This window comes from Vigna umbellata, chromosome 4 (assembly GCF_029865625.1).
Source record: "Vigna umbellata cultivar VRB3 chromosome 4, Vumbellata_1.0, whole genome shotgun sequence".
Lineage (NCBI taxonomy): Eukaryota > Viridiplantae > Streptophyta > Magnoliopsida > Fabales > Fabaceae > Vigna > Vigna umbellata.
This window is the reverse complement of record NC_142168.1, coordinates 37719665-37737515: the sequence shown is the minus strand read 5'-3', so window position 1 is coordinate 37737515 and position 17851 is coordinate 37719665. Positions and strand designations below refer to the sequence as shown.

General features: G+C 31.0%; 1 protein-coding gene and 1 long non-coding RNA gene across 5 annotated transcripts; one reads left to right on the top strand and one right to left on the bottom strand.

Annotated features, from left to right (window-relative positions):
- Window positions 1–2173: 2173 nt before the first annotated feature.
- On the bottom strand, window positions 2174–12774 carry LOC124821077 (hyperosmolality-gated Ca2+ permeable channel 2.3-like). 4 transcript variants are annotated; one of them, XM_088113672.1, is made up of 12 exons: window positions 12621–12690; window positions 11499–11566; window positions 11020–11401; window positions 10306–10455; window positions 9203–9266; window positions 8899–9108; window positions 7583–7771; window positions 6622–6920; window positions 4469–4745; window positions 3434–3709; window positions 2825–3058; window positions 2174–2552 (listed from the first exon to the last, which is right to left on the bottom strand). In XM_088113672.1, exons 3-12 carry the CDS (start codon window positions 11298–11300, stop codon window positions 2397–2399), a joined length of 2136 nt encoding a protein of 711 aa, XP_087969798.1. In that variant the 5' UTR covers window positions 11301–11401; window positions 11499–11566; window positions 12621–12690; the 3' UTR covers window positions 2174–2396. The 4 variants fall into 4 exon arrangements, with proteins under 4 accessions (XP_087969798.1, XP_087969802.1, XP_087969799.1 ...); XM_088113676.1 differs by having other exon boundaries at window positions 11527–11566; window positions 12621–12659; XM_088113673.1 differs by lacking the exon at window positions 12621–12690 and adding an exon at window positions 11680–12546.
- A 717-nt stretch (window positions 12775–13491) lies between these two features.
- LOC148200094 (uncharacterized) lies at window positions 13492–14272 on the top strand. Its single transcript, XR_015786296.1, has 2 exons — window positions 13492–13630; window positions 13719–14272. It is a non-coding gene; the product is annotated as an uncharacterized LOC148200094 (long non-coding RNA).
- Window positions 14273–17851: the final 3579 nt, after the last annotated feature.

Below are 17851 nucleotides of genomic sequence, written 5' to 3'. Positions count from 1 at the left end.
TGTGTATGAAGAAGAAATAATAATAAATTTCATGATGATGTGCACAAACATACAAACTTTACCTTTTTTGCTATTTATTAACGTTTTAATTTTGCTTTTCAATCCTACCATTAATATTTCTAACTATTAGTTTGACTTATGTTATTCACATAGTCATAAATTATTATTGCAAAGATAGGGTAAAAATCTAAAAAAGAATACGACATCATATTTCGAAATTTAATTAGTGGTAATTTAACTGATTATTTTCTGGAGAGGAAATTATATTTTAATAGTCTTATTTTACTTGAATTAGAAGTTCTAGTTAATACGAGAAAACAAATGAAATAACAAAAATGTAAATGAATTGAAGAAAAAAAGACAACATGCTATTGATGAATAATACCAACATAAAATAATCTACAAGAGTCAGGTAAATTAAATGATAAAAGGGTAAATAAATAAAAGAGGAGTGATGATTTGAAATAAATCAAACATAAATATAATTAAAGCAGCAAAGAACAAGTATGTAAATAAATTAAATGAAAAATATAAAATTAAGAAAGAAGATCATTATCTAAACTTAAATTAAATAATATAAATATAAAGTATCCAAAAAATTAATATTAAACTGAAAATAAATAAAATAACATAAGAATAAATTACTAAATAGAATCAAATATGTTATTTGAATTCTGAATCATTACTTCACCAAAAACATCTGACACATTATAAGTAATACATAGAATTCATAATACCTTTATTAGATAAATCAAGAAGATATATATACATATATACATACATATATATATATATATATATATATATATATATATATATATATATATATATATATATATATATATATATATATAATTATGAGATAGTTAATAAAGGGAAATTTTCATCTAGCATTAACTTATCAGTTGTGAAATTTGATATTTTCATCACAATTTTGTTTTTAAAATACATCTTAAGAAATTATAAAAAAAAATGTTTATAAATTATTTTAATCCGAATTAAAGTGAGAGTTTTAAACTTATTGAAACATACATGAGATGAAAAAAACCATGAAAATGATAATATAAAATGACAAGACATAGTGTTGAGAAGTCTACAACATATCAATCATAGTGTTGACAAAATTTTGCTTTATGCAGATTAATTTATTTTGTATGAAAATCTCTTCATACGAACGGAAGAAAATAAGTGCATGACATATGAAGAGTAAGAAAATAGTATATTCATTTGATATCAAAACTCAAGTTGCACACAATTTCTTCTCTGCATTATTCTTTTCATATTCTGAACGGTAGAATGACTAATTGGCAGCATAATATGGAATATGCTTCATCTTGCTTAGCATTCAATGACGAATTAACAATTGTTTATGTTGGAGTTCAAATGTACAATAATAATATTTTTATTGAATATAAGTGTAAAACTATGTTAAATTTATAATATATTTTTGTTTTTTTGCTCTTATTATTTTCCATTTGTGTCATTCACAACTGTTTATTATTCAATTTTGCAAGGATTTGAAGGAAAAATGTTAGATGTAATTATTACATGATGTTGTTTCTAGAAGATGTTCTTTCTGCTATACTTATCTTCTGCCACATGGAAGCTGCTTTGAACAAGAATTCACCATACCTTGATCAACGTAATTATTAGTTGTAAATTTGTAATTAAATAGCTGTATATATCTTTTTATGCCTTTATAAATAATATTTGAAGTATATAAACTAAATAAAACTAATTAAATAATTTATAGATACGAAATTGAAAATAACTTGATCTTAATTATTTATGGGTTGATGGCTAACATATCTCTGCAATAGGATTATGACTTTGCCACCTTTATAAAACTTATTAAATTTTGTTTTTTCATAAATATTATCTTCTAATTCATTATTTCATAGATAATTAATATATTAAAATTTACTTTAAGTACTTTAATATATTTAATAAGATCTATTCCAAGAATCACTTTTTATATCTCTGTTCAAGATCTTATTTAGGCAGATTTAATGCCATATCTTATAATAATTCAAGCACTTTACAAACTTAGCTTTGTCAGAAATTCATAATTCTAATTCTAAACTGGAACATACGATAGATATTGGTAATTCTAAAAATAGATGATACCATAAAATTTTCTTAAAACAAAAACCAAAGAATTTTGTTTAGAGACTAAAATCAAAACTCATAGTATTACAAACTCACAGGTCTTGCAATTGCTTATACTGATTTTACAAGTTTCTGCACTCGTTACAAACACACATTATCAACTCTAACAAATTACAAGAACACTGCAAACATTATCAACTCCAACATTTTACAAAGAATACTACAGACATCCAAAAGACAATCAAATAAACTTGTTAGGAGTTTTAGCCAAGGCCATAGGAATGTAGCTATGAACTATTCAGAAGTGGAGATCTCTGACTATCAGATCTCTCAGAATACTTCTTTGGCATCAGAGCTGGATCATTGTATGCATTGGTCAATTCATCATAAAATTCTATCATATTATGCTGGTTCTGGTCTGCTCTGTCCTTCTTAATCAAACACTGCATGTGGCAAGACATCCATTCATAAGAACACAGAAGTGGAAATAGAAGACAATAACTCAATAGAAAAACATGCCCCTTTGAAGCAGAAAGAAATGGCAATGATTTGTCAAGGTTAACATAGTTGAAATGAAACCAACCAAACAAGAAAATGAAAAACCATTGGAAGTAACATGTCTACTAATCTTTAGGGGCAGTTGGAATGCATATAGGTTACATTATCATAAGGGAGAATCAGATAAATTATCATTAACTATCAAAGGTTAACATACCTCTACAGGATAATCCTTGAATATAGGGAAAAACCGTTTCTGGCAATACTCATTGAATAGGAGTGTGAGAATTGGAAGAGGAATAGTCAATATGGATGCAAGGGGAAGTTTCTTCAAGCCAAAAATACCAATGCCTATTATATGCATCAGTACCAAAGAAAAAATTGTGGAGTTGTGCACTGTAGGCCAAAACTCTCCTCCAGTCTCAAACTTTGGCACATAAACTTTCAACAGCTGTCATCAAAAGATATTTAAGACATCATTAGAGTTAAATATATATATATATATATATATATATATATATATATATATATATATGTAATTAATTAATTCATTAATTTGTCCATGACACCATGAATTCCTGCTTCCAACTTTGAACTCTAAAAGGCCATCAGCTGACCTTTTTACACTCTAAAGTCGTATAGATCAAAGAGTGCTGCAAATAATATTAAATTGTTTAAATTTTATGGATGAAACTCTCAACACCAGATGGCAATATGATCACCAAATTCATATTTCCCATCAACAGTTTCCAAAAGTAGAAAAAACAATAAAGTTACTATTTGTAGGAGAAACATATTAAGAGGGATAAAGAAGTAATTTGCAGACCTGGTTACGGAAAATGATGTATCCCATACAAAAGTAGACTAAGAGAAATGGCAGTATCAAAGGAGCAAGGATGAAGTATGTTACACCAAGAAGACCAAAGAGACGAATCCTGGGAATTTCACTATGGTAAGGTATTGAAGGGGGACCAAAATCACCATCACTATTTCTACAAAAAGTTCTGCTCATAAAATTGGAAAGAAGTGTAGTCAATTGAAACAGTTCTGATGCTATAGTGGTCCATCCAGAAGTTACAACATATGCTATGAAGAAGGATGCCTGCACCAAATATATAAATTATTAAAAAATGAACTTGATGTCCTCAAATTTGTGGAATAATATCTAATAAATATCATAATATATGTGCTTTCCCGTAAAAGTATTTTTGAAATCAAAAGTTATATATTAGATAGTGAGCATTGATTATAATTGATCATTGATTTCGATAGAACAATATATTCTCTCTTTCATAAGTTTCTCTAACAACAAGGAAGCTCGTCTCACTGTTTTATCAGCTTTATCACTGCTAATACAATGTTAATGAACTATTACAAGTACATAGTCACGTAGAAAAGAGAAACCATCTCAATAATAGCATATCAACCCCAAAACTTCAGCACCAGTGGATTCCTCCATTTTTAAACACCTTATGAAAACCTGCTTTAAAAAAGTATCAAAATTCCAAGACAACCAGACTAAGCAGCCAGAGACAACAAACTACATGGTGCATATAAACCACATATTTGCATTTCTTTAGAAAAAAATGGCAGGTCTTAACCATCAAACTTGAAAATTATGATAACAATGATTTATCTGCAACACCTTTTCATGGGATCTATATCCTACACGATGCATACAGAAATTACATGAAACATCATTCCTAAAGCTACACTTTTGGGTATAGACAAATATAAAAACATAAAATTCAATAAAATTAAGAAACAAAACTGCTGATAATTCAATCTCAATTAATATAATATTGGATAGCTTTGGGAAGTTCATGCACTTGTCTCATGGGGATACAATAGCTATTCTCACCTGGGATGGTACAGCTTCCGCTAGTATTCTAGGAATCTCTTTTGGCTCAAGAAAGACGTTCACTCGATAGAGAGCTGACCCTGATAGTACATTTGCAAAGAAAATGTTCCAGATCGTAAACCATAATACTTTAGTGCATGCACTCTTTTGTATTTGACTCCATGAAATGTATCCTTGCATGGATGAAAGCATAATCATAATAGGTGGAACAAATGACAGAAACAGCTGAAGAATCAAACTAGGAAGGTATCCTGTTATAACTTGGCTCACAACTGACCTGAAAACAAATATCGGGAAACTTAAGTTGAAAAACATTGAAATTATCAATGCTAAAAGAAAACAATACTCTTTTACACAAACACAGAGTCACCTGTTCAAGAAAAGAAAATAAAATCATACATTTCTAGAAAACTCTGCACATATATTGGGTATTAAGGATTTATAAACAGTTATAATGAAATAAAAGGATAAATGAGCAAATTATTAAGGAAAGCATCTACGCAAGGTAGCACGAATAATTTGGTGAGCAGTTTAATTTACTTTATGAGAACAGGAATAACAAGGTTTTAAGTCATCAACCAATTTCACAAAGGTGATAATCATTTTAATGAAAAACTCAAGCTGTTAAATGCATGCTTAACATTCTCAAATTTATCAAACCAAACAAAGAAAGCATGTAATTCTTCCCTTTTCTCCCTTTTTCTTCCTTTCAACTCTAACCAGTCAAATTCCTCCAATCTTATATCACTTTGCTTAAAACAAACATGTAATGCATATTATGTCATTAAATGTATAATTCCTAGCTTCACACTCTGATGGGATCTTGGAAATTAAGTCTTCACCTCAAGAAGAAATTGGAAAAGAAATTCCTAGAAGACAAGTTGAAGAGTATAAGTGTGTGAAAAATACAATAGAAAGCCTTCCATGTAAAAGTACTGTTTGAAAAGTGGCACAGGCTAGTGCTTCCTAGAATAGCTTATTCTAGGGTAGAATAGGAATATGATGAGTGCCAAACACAACTAGGTGGGAATTCAAGTCAAGTCCTACATTGTACATAAGGCTTGGATTCTGTCTCAGGATCCAATTAAAAGATATGAGAGTCCAACATTAGAAGTGTAGGATTTTATTGTGGAGCTTATAATGCCTTGGGCTCTCGAAATACAATGGCTAGTTTTTGTGATGTGGTTCACCTAAGATTCCTATAAGTCTACTGTGTACATTACTTTTATGCTGAAAATAATAGAAACAGAACCTCTACAGTAATCTATAATTTTGTAATCTATAAAAGCTGAAGAACAAATTGTGGCATATGGGCTCAAGGTAAATACACCACAGAGCAACAGAGAGAATAATTCCATAACAACTTACAATCTTTTTTTCGGCCAACAGCTCTATCCTACCCTCTGAGTTAATAAATTCAACCTTACAAAACTAGTTTGTAAGATAAAAATAGCATCACTTAATATTGTATCTTGACACAATATTTAGTTGATGCGGGACATAGGTTTTTACCTAATATGTTGCTTGACATCACCAGAGTTAACAATTCTTTCTGAACTATAATAGTAGATATTTATGCCTAATATTTGCCTGAAATTGTAAATCATAGTATATGATTCAATGGAAACCAAACGTCAGCCAGCATGCACCTAATTAATTTCTCAATCTGGAAAAGCCTGGAAGCAACAGAGAGCTACTAAATGGAGATTGTTTAGAATGCAAAAATACAAAAATTAATTCAAGATAAAAGGCCCGAGAAAATTAAAGAAACATTAAAATCTAACTAGCCCTTCTTCATAACAAACAAAAAACGAAGATAATCTACCACCGGAGATGAAAGATGAAAACATGTTACCATATTTAAAGTAAGAATTCAAACTAAGACAAAATGACAAACCCAGGTGATCAAAATATAAGTCTGTTAAAAATTACAAAGGAATTCAGCAAGTAACTATATTCTAAATAATGAAGAGGAGAAATCCTAATTTCAAAAGCTGGAAACATTTGCTTCATATTACTAGTTTATCAATGACATATAACCAGATATTTCATGAAATAGAAAAGGAACTGCAAGCAAGAGTACCATATTATATTATGACTCCGATGTATGTCCTTATTGAGAAAGATAAATCAAGGTAAAATTCCCCACTTACAGTCTTAGTATGCCTTTCAAAAAGGGGAACCACGTCTCCAATTGATCAAGATGGGTAAGACCTTGTACTATTGCAACTGGGATCAAAAAGAGAAAAGTAATAGAAGTACAGGCAACAAAAACTACCACCTTGCCGATCCATCTTTTGAGGAATGAAACGGTAAAGAAAGGCCAATAAACATCATGAGGCTCAGGAGCTTTCTCAGTAACCCATTCTGTGGGATTGACACTTTCTTGAATGTGCGAAGCTATTGCAGCACCAAACCGTGTCTTAAATGAGACAAAGGCAGCTTGAACTTCCTTTAAGTTGAAAGTGATTACAGAATAAGGGTGTATTAGACATCACCAAAAGAACCATAAAAACCTAGGTATTAACAAATGATATCCATCGTAGGAAAAAATATCCAAGAGTACGGCAGAACTTTTTAAGATCCAAATCCCGTAATCAACATATTGTTTACCGGAACTACAGTTCTACTGCTGTTGTTAACATATTCATTGTTACATTAGTATATCAGATAATATATTTGTTGTTTATTTTGGTGTTGAGTAATAAATGGGTATACTATGTTCTTTTATCTAACAAAACAAAATGTTTTCTAGTTCAGCACATAGTTAATCATAGTTAATGGTTGAGAATTCTGGAAACAATTTCATTTGAGTTTCTTTCCCTAGCATATTTTCTTTCTCCAATCTCCTTTGGCTTCCTGCCGCGTTGTATAGTATTATTAATCAGATTGCCAATAATAAACAAAACCAAGTCTTAATATCACAAATCAAGTTAAATATCCTGTAAGAGCCAATCTGGTTTATGCAAATGATAATCCAAGCATTTCAGTTCGCTATTAGGCAGCTTACAATCCAAACCAGATATTAAACAACTTTACACTTAAGAGGAAACATAATTATTTTCTCAGAATTCCAGTAATGTAGGTTCGTAGTGCCTGAACAAGATAGTTTACCTTTGCTTCTAGAGAGGACTGTTCCAGTCTCACATTATCTTCTATATCACCCAATCTCCTCTCATAGTGATCTACAATATCGACTTTGCGGCCACAAATTCCCAAACAGCCATCTCGCCGATGCCTTTTAGGAGCATCATTCTTTTGTTTCAGATTGGTGAGCTTTTTGTACAGTTTATCTGCATCATTCTTCAAAGAACGAACTTTAATAGTCAAAAAAGTGGAATATTTGAAGAAAAAACTGAGTTAATAACAAGAAAAAAAATTTATTGGAAGTTCAACTTCACTCCTGAAGAAACATAATCCCTAAGTCAAACAAAATATGCACCATTCCTCCCCTCTCATAAAAGAGAGGCTATTTGGAAGTAAAAACAATGGGATAAAACAAGAAAAAAGAACATGTTGTCTAGTCTCCAGCATATCAATAGAAATTCAAATATTTTAAGAATAGGTCAATGTCTAATCTCAACAATATTGGAAAGAGGTTTTATCTTTTCAAGAAACCTTTCAACTTCAAAGTTTAAGCTGTTATCTAATATATCAATAATTGCTTTTAATCTGCAATGCTATTTTCATTATTCAGTATGAAAACCATTATATTAAGGTAGTTATCCAAAGCATTAAGGATAATACAATAAGATATAGATTTTTCGCATATGCAATACAATACACAACAAGTAAGCCAAGAGAAAGCACAGGAAACACCAAGTCTGGTTACTATGAAAGGCAAGCATAAAACACAAGGAATCTGGGGTGTAGTTTGGTTATCCCTTTTTGTTTTGTTTAGTGAGTTGCATACTAGGCACCTTTTTGCATTCCTGTATCTTTGGTGGGTATTGAATCATGAGCAGGGTTTATATTTTGAATCATAATCAGGTATATACGTTGACCTGGCACATGTGGGAAGCTATTTGTTTGAAGCAAGCTTCTCTTTTGGGCTCTTTAAACATCTTATGTAGAGGGCTAACATGCACATTTTTTGTAAAAGGGTTAGAGTACCCCACAAGTGCTCTATTTCTATTTATTTTTTCTTTGCTGATAAAAAAAACCACAACAAGTAGGATTGTAAGTTATTTTCCCAGGACTAGTTTGCTCTCACAAATGTTCTTTTTCACTGATCCTCCTCCATTGTAATTCTTCTCTCTTAATGATTTCTTTAAGAGGGTAAAATATGAATCTTTCACACTAGACATGCAAGTATTTGGAAGATATACTCTTCCTTTTCAAAGTGATGCATTACATGCCAATGATTTACTATGAAAACAACAATCGAGAGAAAAAGATTGAATCAGTTGGAGCTCTAGAAAAACACTTACAACAAGACTTTGAAGTTTGTTGTTTCGGCGGATCACCGAATGTGAGAGATATGTGGAAGGGTGATACTCTAGGAAAAAACGCTCAACAGTATCATGACATGTACTTCCAGGTGGAATAGGAATACCACGGACTAATAAGGTAAACTGCTGAGGTTGAGGCTTGGATGAATAGAAATAAGCAATTCTTTTGGATGAAATGTACAAATACTCCTGCATAAGGAATTAACATTAAACATGAAAATTATGTCCCTAACTTCATAAAAGAAGAGAAAAAATAAAAGCTAACTTGAACAATAAAACTTACACAATAAAGAAGATAGCAAACAATTCCAGTGAAAACATATGCAGCAGAAAAGTGGACCCATAACCTGGATAAAGACCAAATGAACACGTAAATGACAATATATTGTTTACATGTTCAGGCTTTGGGTGAAGAAATGAATTATTTAGAAACCCCGACTTTACAAAGTAAATGTATGACAATGAAAATTCAGGCTTCTTAATCTAGTCAAAGCTTCCTGCCCCACTCATGGTAGACAATGGAGAGATCAAATGAAGATATGATGAATTCAAGAAAATCATATTATCTATTGAAAATGTAAACAACAAATAGTGAAAAAGATACTCGAGAAAATATCCAATAATCCAAAGTCATCAAATAAGACAATTTAATAGAACTATATAGAAATCACCACCCCTAGGCAAGCAATTTAATGTGCAGAATGTTATACTATATTGACTTGCTTTCAGAATTTATATGTACATGGGAACCAAAAATTATGCATGAGATTACATAAATCCTAACAGTTTTGAAATGCCTGGTTAATATAGGATCCTTGACAGGGTATTTCATTTGATGCATGAAATAACTAAATTTTCACTTTCAGTCCCAGCTACTTGCTATAGAGGTGAAAAATAAGATTTCTAGCATAAATTTTGATTTTTACAAACTTTAAAGATAGAGTTTTACACAATGAACAATATCTTCCATCATGTTTGTAGGTAATAATACATAATGACTGAGTTGAATCCATATAGTAGTTACATTGCTCACAATAGTTCTAGAGGAAAAGTTTTCCAAAACGAATTCCTCACTATTTTTTTGTGAGCACAGGAAATCCAGTTCCATGAAAGCAGAAGATACGTCTCAAGTGAGAGCACACTTGGATTTAATTGACTTAAAGATGACAAAAAGGTCATCAGCTCCAGATTTCATCAGTTTCATTCACTATAAGGTCAATGCCAACCATACACAAAACTAACTCCTCTCTCACATAAAAGTTGGTCAACATTGGAGAAAATGAAATGAAACTAACTCAAGAATTACAAATCAATATTTTATACATGTTCTGCATCATGAATAACTAATTCCCAACAGTTCAGACCATTTTGATCCATTACATTCACCTGTTTGAACCATTATTAACATTAGAAATACTGAATGAATCCAGAGACTTGTGTTGAAAATCCGAATCATCACTAAGTTGACTCCCCGCATAATTTATTGGAAGAAGAACAAACATACCAATAACTCCACCAACAGCAAATACTTTCAAACTGTACAATACAATAAAAAGATGGAAAAAAATTAGCTGAAACAAGTAAAAATGTTCTTCAAATAAACAGAATAAGGTCACAGAAAATAGAAAGACTTGCACATATTTTACAGCAAAACAAGTAGTTGTAATGAACATACGATTGGCTCCAAAATAAGATAAAAGTTAGCTGTCACTTAAAATAATTGGTTGCATATGAATGTGTATCATCTTGAAAACATTACTATTTACATTCAGTTAGACATTCAAGAATACAAGCAGCAAAACTTGGTGCCAATCAGGTGAAAAAAATTAAGACAATTGAATTGAATATACAGCAGTGTATACCAATAATAGTATAATATAGAAAATCCTCTTCTGATGGAAAATCATCTATGCTCATTTACGTATGCATAAAAATATATATAAACTTAAGCTTAAAGATAGATCATTGACACATGTAATGCAGGAATTTCCATAAAAAGTTATTAAAACCTCAAAAACCTAAGTTATCTAGCAGATTTCGGTTTGATAAGAAATGTCATGATACATCTTCAAATTTAGAAACAACCAAACGTATTATCACCTAAAGATAAATATGCGCATGAAAACAAAAGCATCTAGGCCTGAAGATGATAAAAAATCGTCCTCGGAAGGCTCCCATGCCTGCTTCACCCAACCAGCAGTAGGTAACAATCTTTCCAAGTTAAAATGGCCACCCTCTTTAACTTTTCCTTCAGCAACTAGGCGTGGTGCATAGACAGTGATATTACCAGGCTGCCTTCTCAATACGGAATATAGGGTGAAAAATAAAAAACAGAGGCCAAGATTAATTCCCACAGAAGTTAAAAGGGCAGAAAGAATCATTGTTGAAACTTGGTTTGGAACCAGCAGATTGACTTTTACACCCAATAACACCACTGTACGCTAGAAGAAATCAAACAAATTGGATCCCTTCATGGTTGAATCTGCAAGAATAATAAACCATTAATAGTTGGAACAGAATCAACATAAGGTTCTTCTGTAATTAGTGTGTATATGATGTGCAAAATGCAAACTACTGACAATTTGGAAATCAAACATAGCAACCAACCAACAACCATATAGAAAGGTCACTACTTCAGCACCAGCACCTGACAAAAAAAGACAAGCATTGTATATTACATAGTTGGAGAGTTTATATGCCTGAAGTAATTGAAAATTCCTCAATCTTATAAAAATTAAACTCTCAAGTACACTACTTTACTTGGTTGGATTAAAGCTAGGTGATGGATTCTTGCATAAAGTTTGTGAAGAACTGCATGCTGATATATTTCTTCCTCGGGTTTCAGGTGTCTACATTGTATTTCCTCCAAACAGCAAACTTCAAAGGTATATTTTACACTTCCCAGATTCTAGTGCTCCTCATATCTCAATGATGTAGAAGTTTAAAACCAGGTTCTTTTCTTGTTTCATTTATCGGATCAATTTCATTATCAACGGGTAGAAGGGTTTTGGCCCAGTGTTATTTTTGGTAATTGTAAATTTGTCCATTCATCCTTGAAAGGAAAGGGTTTGGGGAAAAACAACAGAGACAGATCTGGCAGCAATGTGCTTGTTACCTGCTAATTGGTATATTTGGTTGGATTTATCGGAAGACTTTTAGACTAATTTTGGATTCAAGGAAAGAGACAACAAAGAATAACATTAGCTCCCATTATTTGAGTTATTTATGATAGGTTGAAGTGGAATAGAATTGAACCCACCAGAGTCAACATAGCAGTGAAGGGTTTGGGTAGTTTGCACCAGGTCCTAGGTTTAAAACGTTGTTGTCACCATAGTACAACTATAAAAATGGAATAGAATCTAATTAAATGTACTATACTTCATCCAACACCTCTGTTTTTCTTCCCAAGTAGTTCAGATTCCAGTGAATGCAATTTCCGGATTCATGAATTGCAGTAGTTTCAATTTCAAAAGGTAAAATATGTTTCCTTTCTAATGCTCCTATTATTTTTTATATAGGCATAAACTTACAATTCATCGGCATCGAGTGTAAAAGGTAAAATCAAGAACAACCCAGAAACGCTATTGCTTTCAGAATTCAATGTGCAGCATGCAAATTTGCTAATTCTATGTCTATTATCAAACAAATATCATATGCATATGAGAATAGAAAAATAGACTCGAGAAAGAGAGAAAGAGAACCTGGAAATGAAGCAAAAGAGAGAAACGTGTGTGCAGTGAGTTGATGAAAAAAACACAAGTAGGAAAGTAATAGGAAATCACTGAACTCAACACAAAGTGTTTCGTGTCACTCTTGCATGGAAAGCCAACTGACACGTGCAGCCATCTCATTTCTTTCTTTACGGTTGGTTTTCTTTCTTTTTGTACTTTGTTTATTGCATTTTCGGTATGTTATGGCTTTCAACTCAAGAAGGTAATTAATGCTTGCATGTGAAAACTTATTTGTTTATTTTTATGATTCTTCCTATGTTAGTAATGAATTAACTTTCATTTTTTAATAACACAATATATTATAAAATGTATTACATAGTCTTGGTGCAAATATAATTGGAAATCACATTTTCAACGCTCAATTTCGACTGTGAAAGTGAAAAGATTAAAATTAAAATAAGTTAAGTTTTTAAACAAAAAATTAAGATATATAAAAAATTGTGTATGGTACAGAGGGTAGCCGAATGGTTAACACTTGCAACCTTTCGGTCTACTCTGTCAGTCAACAGAGGCAGAGGCAGCTAGAGTAAACGGTTTTATTGATGTTGGATCAGTGTTTAAGTCTTTAGCATTGGGATACAACAAGATCAGCGTGTAAGTTGTTTATGATGGATTATAGCTGGGTTAGGGTTTAAATTATTATTAATATTGGAGCAATAGTTTAATAGTTAATAAAATAATAACAAAATGATTAAAGATATTAATTAAAGATATTGATTGATGATATTAATAATAGATTACAGAATAAAGAAGTTGTAGCTCACCGAATTTAAAGGTAAATTCGTTTTATTTGACTGTGAACTTAAGGTTCATAAAATAACTTATAAATACAAGGTTAAAATGCAAAAGTAAAGACATGTTACTAAAATCCCAATACTCATTGTGAGATAAAATTCTTTAAACAACGTTCAACTTGAGCGTTAGAGTTCGAAAGAGGAGATTCAGAGGCTAGAATACAGGAAAACTACTATGATGACGTGGTATACACTTAAAATGATACATAACATTATTATATTATGTTTAATTTTTTTTAGGTGACATGGTTTAAAATTTAATTGGAAATATTAGGAATCCAGAGTCTTCGTCATCCTTGCCGTTTATATGAGGTCGGCGACGGTACGTCAACGGCACCTGCGCGGGCGAGAGGCTTCTCGGCACGGCTACCTTTAGCAGCATCTTGGGCGACTGTCTCAGAGGACAATCCGGCGCCGATCCGACGATGCTCGTGAGGGACTGGAGGTCGGAAACCGTACTCCGACGACGGACCTGAATGACGGACACGGCGGCCTGGACATGGAAGGAGGTTGTCCTTCTCCGCCGGTGACTCTCGGGCTGGCCATTGCGCCAAACCCTCATTCCACTGATGATTTTTGTGAATTTTGATTATGTTTTCCTGTCATTGATTTATGTTTTTCGTTTACATTGTTTTTAATTTTGTTCTTCTTCTAGTTTGGGGCCTCGGTATTTGAATTTTCCCATAGTATGTTTCACATCTGAATACATATTTTATCGAAGGAAATGGGTTTCGGTTTTAATCATGCAAAGAAATTTGGGGAAATTGTTTATCTGGGTTTACTGGTTGTATATCGTTTGTCCACAAATCGAATCGGATTCCTAGTCTAGTGGTTTGATATTTATCACAGAGATATGCAAATCCAACTGTTAAAATTAGGTCTCCGATGGAGGAAGGAATTTCGCCGGCGAGGGCGTGGGCGTTGGAGGAGAGGTATAATCATGGGTGCAGGCATCCGGCATACCAAAAAGGTCACATACTGAAAATATGTTTCCCCTAATATCTTGCACTGAGACAACAATAGGTTTACCTCAAATTAAGTAACTCGAAACTCTCCCCCTTTTAGCTTCCAAATTTTGCAGACACATAAATATCAGTGTCATTTATTTATTTGTGAGCACTCTAAAGGAAGAATTTTTCCGATAAACTTCACGAAATTGTTCAAGCCATAACCAGCTACTCTTCCCCTGGTAGAGTTTAAAGTTTCAGAAGCAGCCCAACGCCAATGACGAGGTAACTTATTCATTCTTCTGAGAGCCAAATTTGGATTGAAATAATGACTCAATGTTGCTCAGGAATGACAAATATTAAGCTATATATCCCTCAATTTGTAGGTTAATGGAACATGGGTTGTTGTGTCTTGAAAAAGCCAATAAAGCATTTGAGAAAAAACAGAGGAAGCAAAAGGAGCTCCGAGACAACTGCCGAGACAGAAAAAAATCCCTAATTCCTTCCCTCGTCAAAAACTGTTTTTTTAAATATAAATATCCACGTAATTTAATCCTATTGTAACTGAGCTAATAATAATGTTTGCACCGCGTGGTGTGAGTAAAAACTTAATAACGAGGGTTTAATTGGCTTATTTTAAAAAGTTTTTAAATTTGATTGAAATCGAAAAAAAAATAATGATCAAGTTAAGATTAACACACAAATACCAAATGAGAGTTTAAACTGATTTTAAAATTATAATAGTTGTTTATAGTAAAATGTTAAGGGTAGACTTTGTTTTCTATGAAACCCTTTTAAGCTTTTATTTGAACAGTGTGAAAGCAAAAGAAAAAAAAATGAATTGAGAGAAAATATGTAGAAAAAATAGGTAAATTTCTTTTAATATACATTATTAATGTAAGTATAAGGAGAAAAAAATTAATGGTGTTTAAAAAATTGTTACTATGTCAATCAGTAATCAGTGTATTTTATTTAGAAAGAATATAAGTGATATTTTGAATAATAAATAACTTAGAAAAAAATATTTAAAATGTTAAATTATTTATATATAATGAATTGGAAATAAAGTTAAAATTTGTTTAGTCATGTGATTATATGAAAAAAACGTGAAAATGTAATATTTTTAATTTGATTTAATAAAATAATTTTTTCGTTATGTTTATAGTGTGTTGGTATACTAATTGTCAAAATTCATTGATTTGTAGGTAAATGAATGACTAATTAAAATTATTGGTTTCCATATCATACGTTAACATTAATGTGTGATACCAAGAAAATTTTAAAAAAAATAGTATTTGTCTTATTTGATCATTCAAATAGTATAACCATGTAATTCATTAGGTATATTAATTAGTATAATTGATTATACAAGTTACATGATTATGTTTTTCATGTATATACATGTTCATAGTTAAATATGAGTGTTAATAGCACAACTAAAATGTATTATTGAACCATAATTTATATATAAACTTGGCAACATCATAATTATGCTATATATTTATATCATAACTCGAACAAAATTGATTAAACAAAGTTTATGTTGTCTTATTTAAAAGTGGTATGCAATTAAATTAAGACAATGTCAACCCTAACAATACATAAGAGTTGCTAGTACACCAAATATGAGTAAATAACAAATGCGTAAAATTGTCCTTGTTGCATTGTCACGTATCTTTCTTTTCATTATGAGAAACAACTCTCTCCCACCCGTATCTGATATAGGTGCAAATGGTTTTAGAAGATTGGATGAATAGAGTTTTAAAAACCTTTTGCTTAAATAAATCTAAAATACTCAATAGAAAACAAATCAAGCATAAAACAAATTTTTATATTAGGTTCACCCAAATATTAGAGGCTATGTCTAGTTCTCTTTTAAGTACTCTGCTTAAAAGATCATTAATCAAATAAATTGATTATAACATGAGTATCAACCTCTTCAGCTACGAGTACAATCTCTCCAAACATAATTTAGTTGTTATTTATGTTTTTCATGTATCATGTTGTTAGAATTATTTGAATATATATTTGCTTTTAAGAATTTGACAATTGAATGCTTCAAAATCACATAACTTCTAGTCTTCAATGATCATCTATAAACTCTCCAACGTTCACTTTTCTCATTGCAAAAGGAAAATTACAAATTTTATTGAGTTAGAGTCAAAAGTCAAATTACAACAATTTAATATAGGTCATGAATAAGAGTACATAGATCATCTTCATATATAGAGATAAATGATTGTTGACAATTAATGGTTTTGTTAACTCAATCACAAGATGTTTGCTTAACAAAATTAATTTTTTTCTAAAGTTCATCTTAATAACTAAGCTTATCAACTTCTTTAATCTATGCTTATCAACTTCTTTAATATGCAAAATGAGAATCATAAATATTCATAACATATTATCAATCAATATATGTATAAGATCTTATAAACATATGAAAATTAGTTGAATGAACTAAAGTACATATTATTTGATCAGTGTAAGCTTCACATGTTCAACTTGTATCGTTTGATGTGTATAATTCTTCGTACGTCTTATTAATGCAACTTCCTTTTGTCTAATTATCATATCTTTCTTTTGTCTTATTAATGTAACTTGTATCATTTGATGGTTTATTTCTTTAGACCACATGTCGTCTAATGATTTAATCTGTATCATATGAATTCTTCAAGTTCTATCTTTGGATCTTTTCATATTACTAGAGTGCTTATGATAAAGATGCATAATTTTTGCAACATGAAACATGTAAATATAATAACAATATGACATTGTTTTGTTATCATCAAAATAATCAATTACTTCCTATAAGGTGATGTATCATTTGATACTACCATCTTACTCACTTTACTTAATGCAAAACTTCCAAAACGAACAATCAGCTTTGATACCATTATTAATTTTTTGAAGGAAGACACAAAGAAGGTCCAATTTCAGTGAAACGTAAACAAGCCTATATAAGATAACACATTATCAATTTCAATCCAAAACTTTAAGGCAATAACTCTATAGATTTTTCTGTTTATATATTGTTCATCTTTACTCATTTTTACCCAAGATAAAACTTCAAACTCACCTTAACTTGCTAATATTTTGCATATCCAATTTGATAAATTAATAAGAACTTAAAATCATATTTATTTAAATTAGCTATTCGAATTTCGAATTTAGAGACTTGTATACGTTCTCACTTATAAAGTATTCATATTGAGACTATAGTTTAATTATTGCGAAAAATAGTACTTTAAAGGATAGTTCAGTACTTAATAATTTTATCTGTTGAAAACTAAACTTGTAAACTCAATGATGCAAAGGTTGCAATGTGCTCTTTAACTTACTAGTGAATGTCCCCATAACACTATTATCTTGAGTTTGGATAAGAAATTTTAACAATGCAAAGAAATTGAAATACATGTTATTTGAAATACTTAAAATTAAATTCTCTTCACTTCTTAAA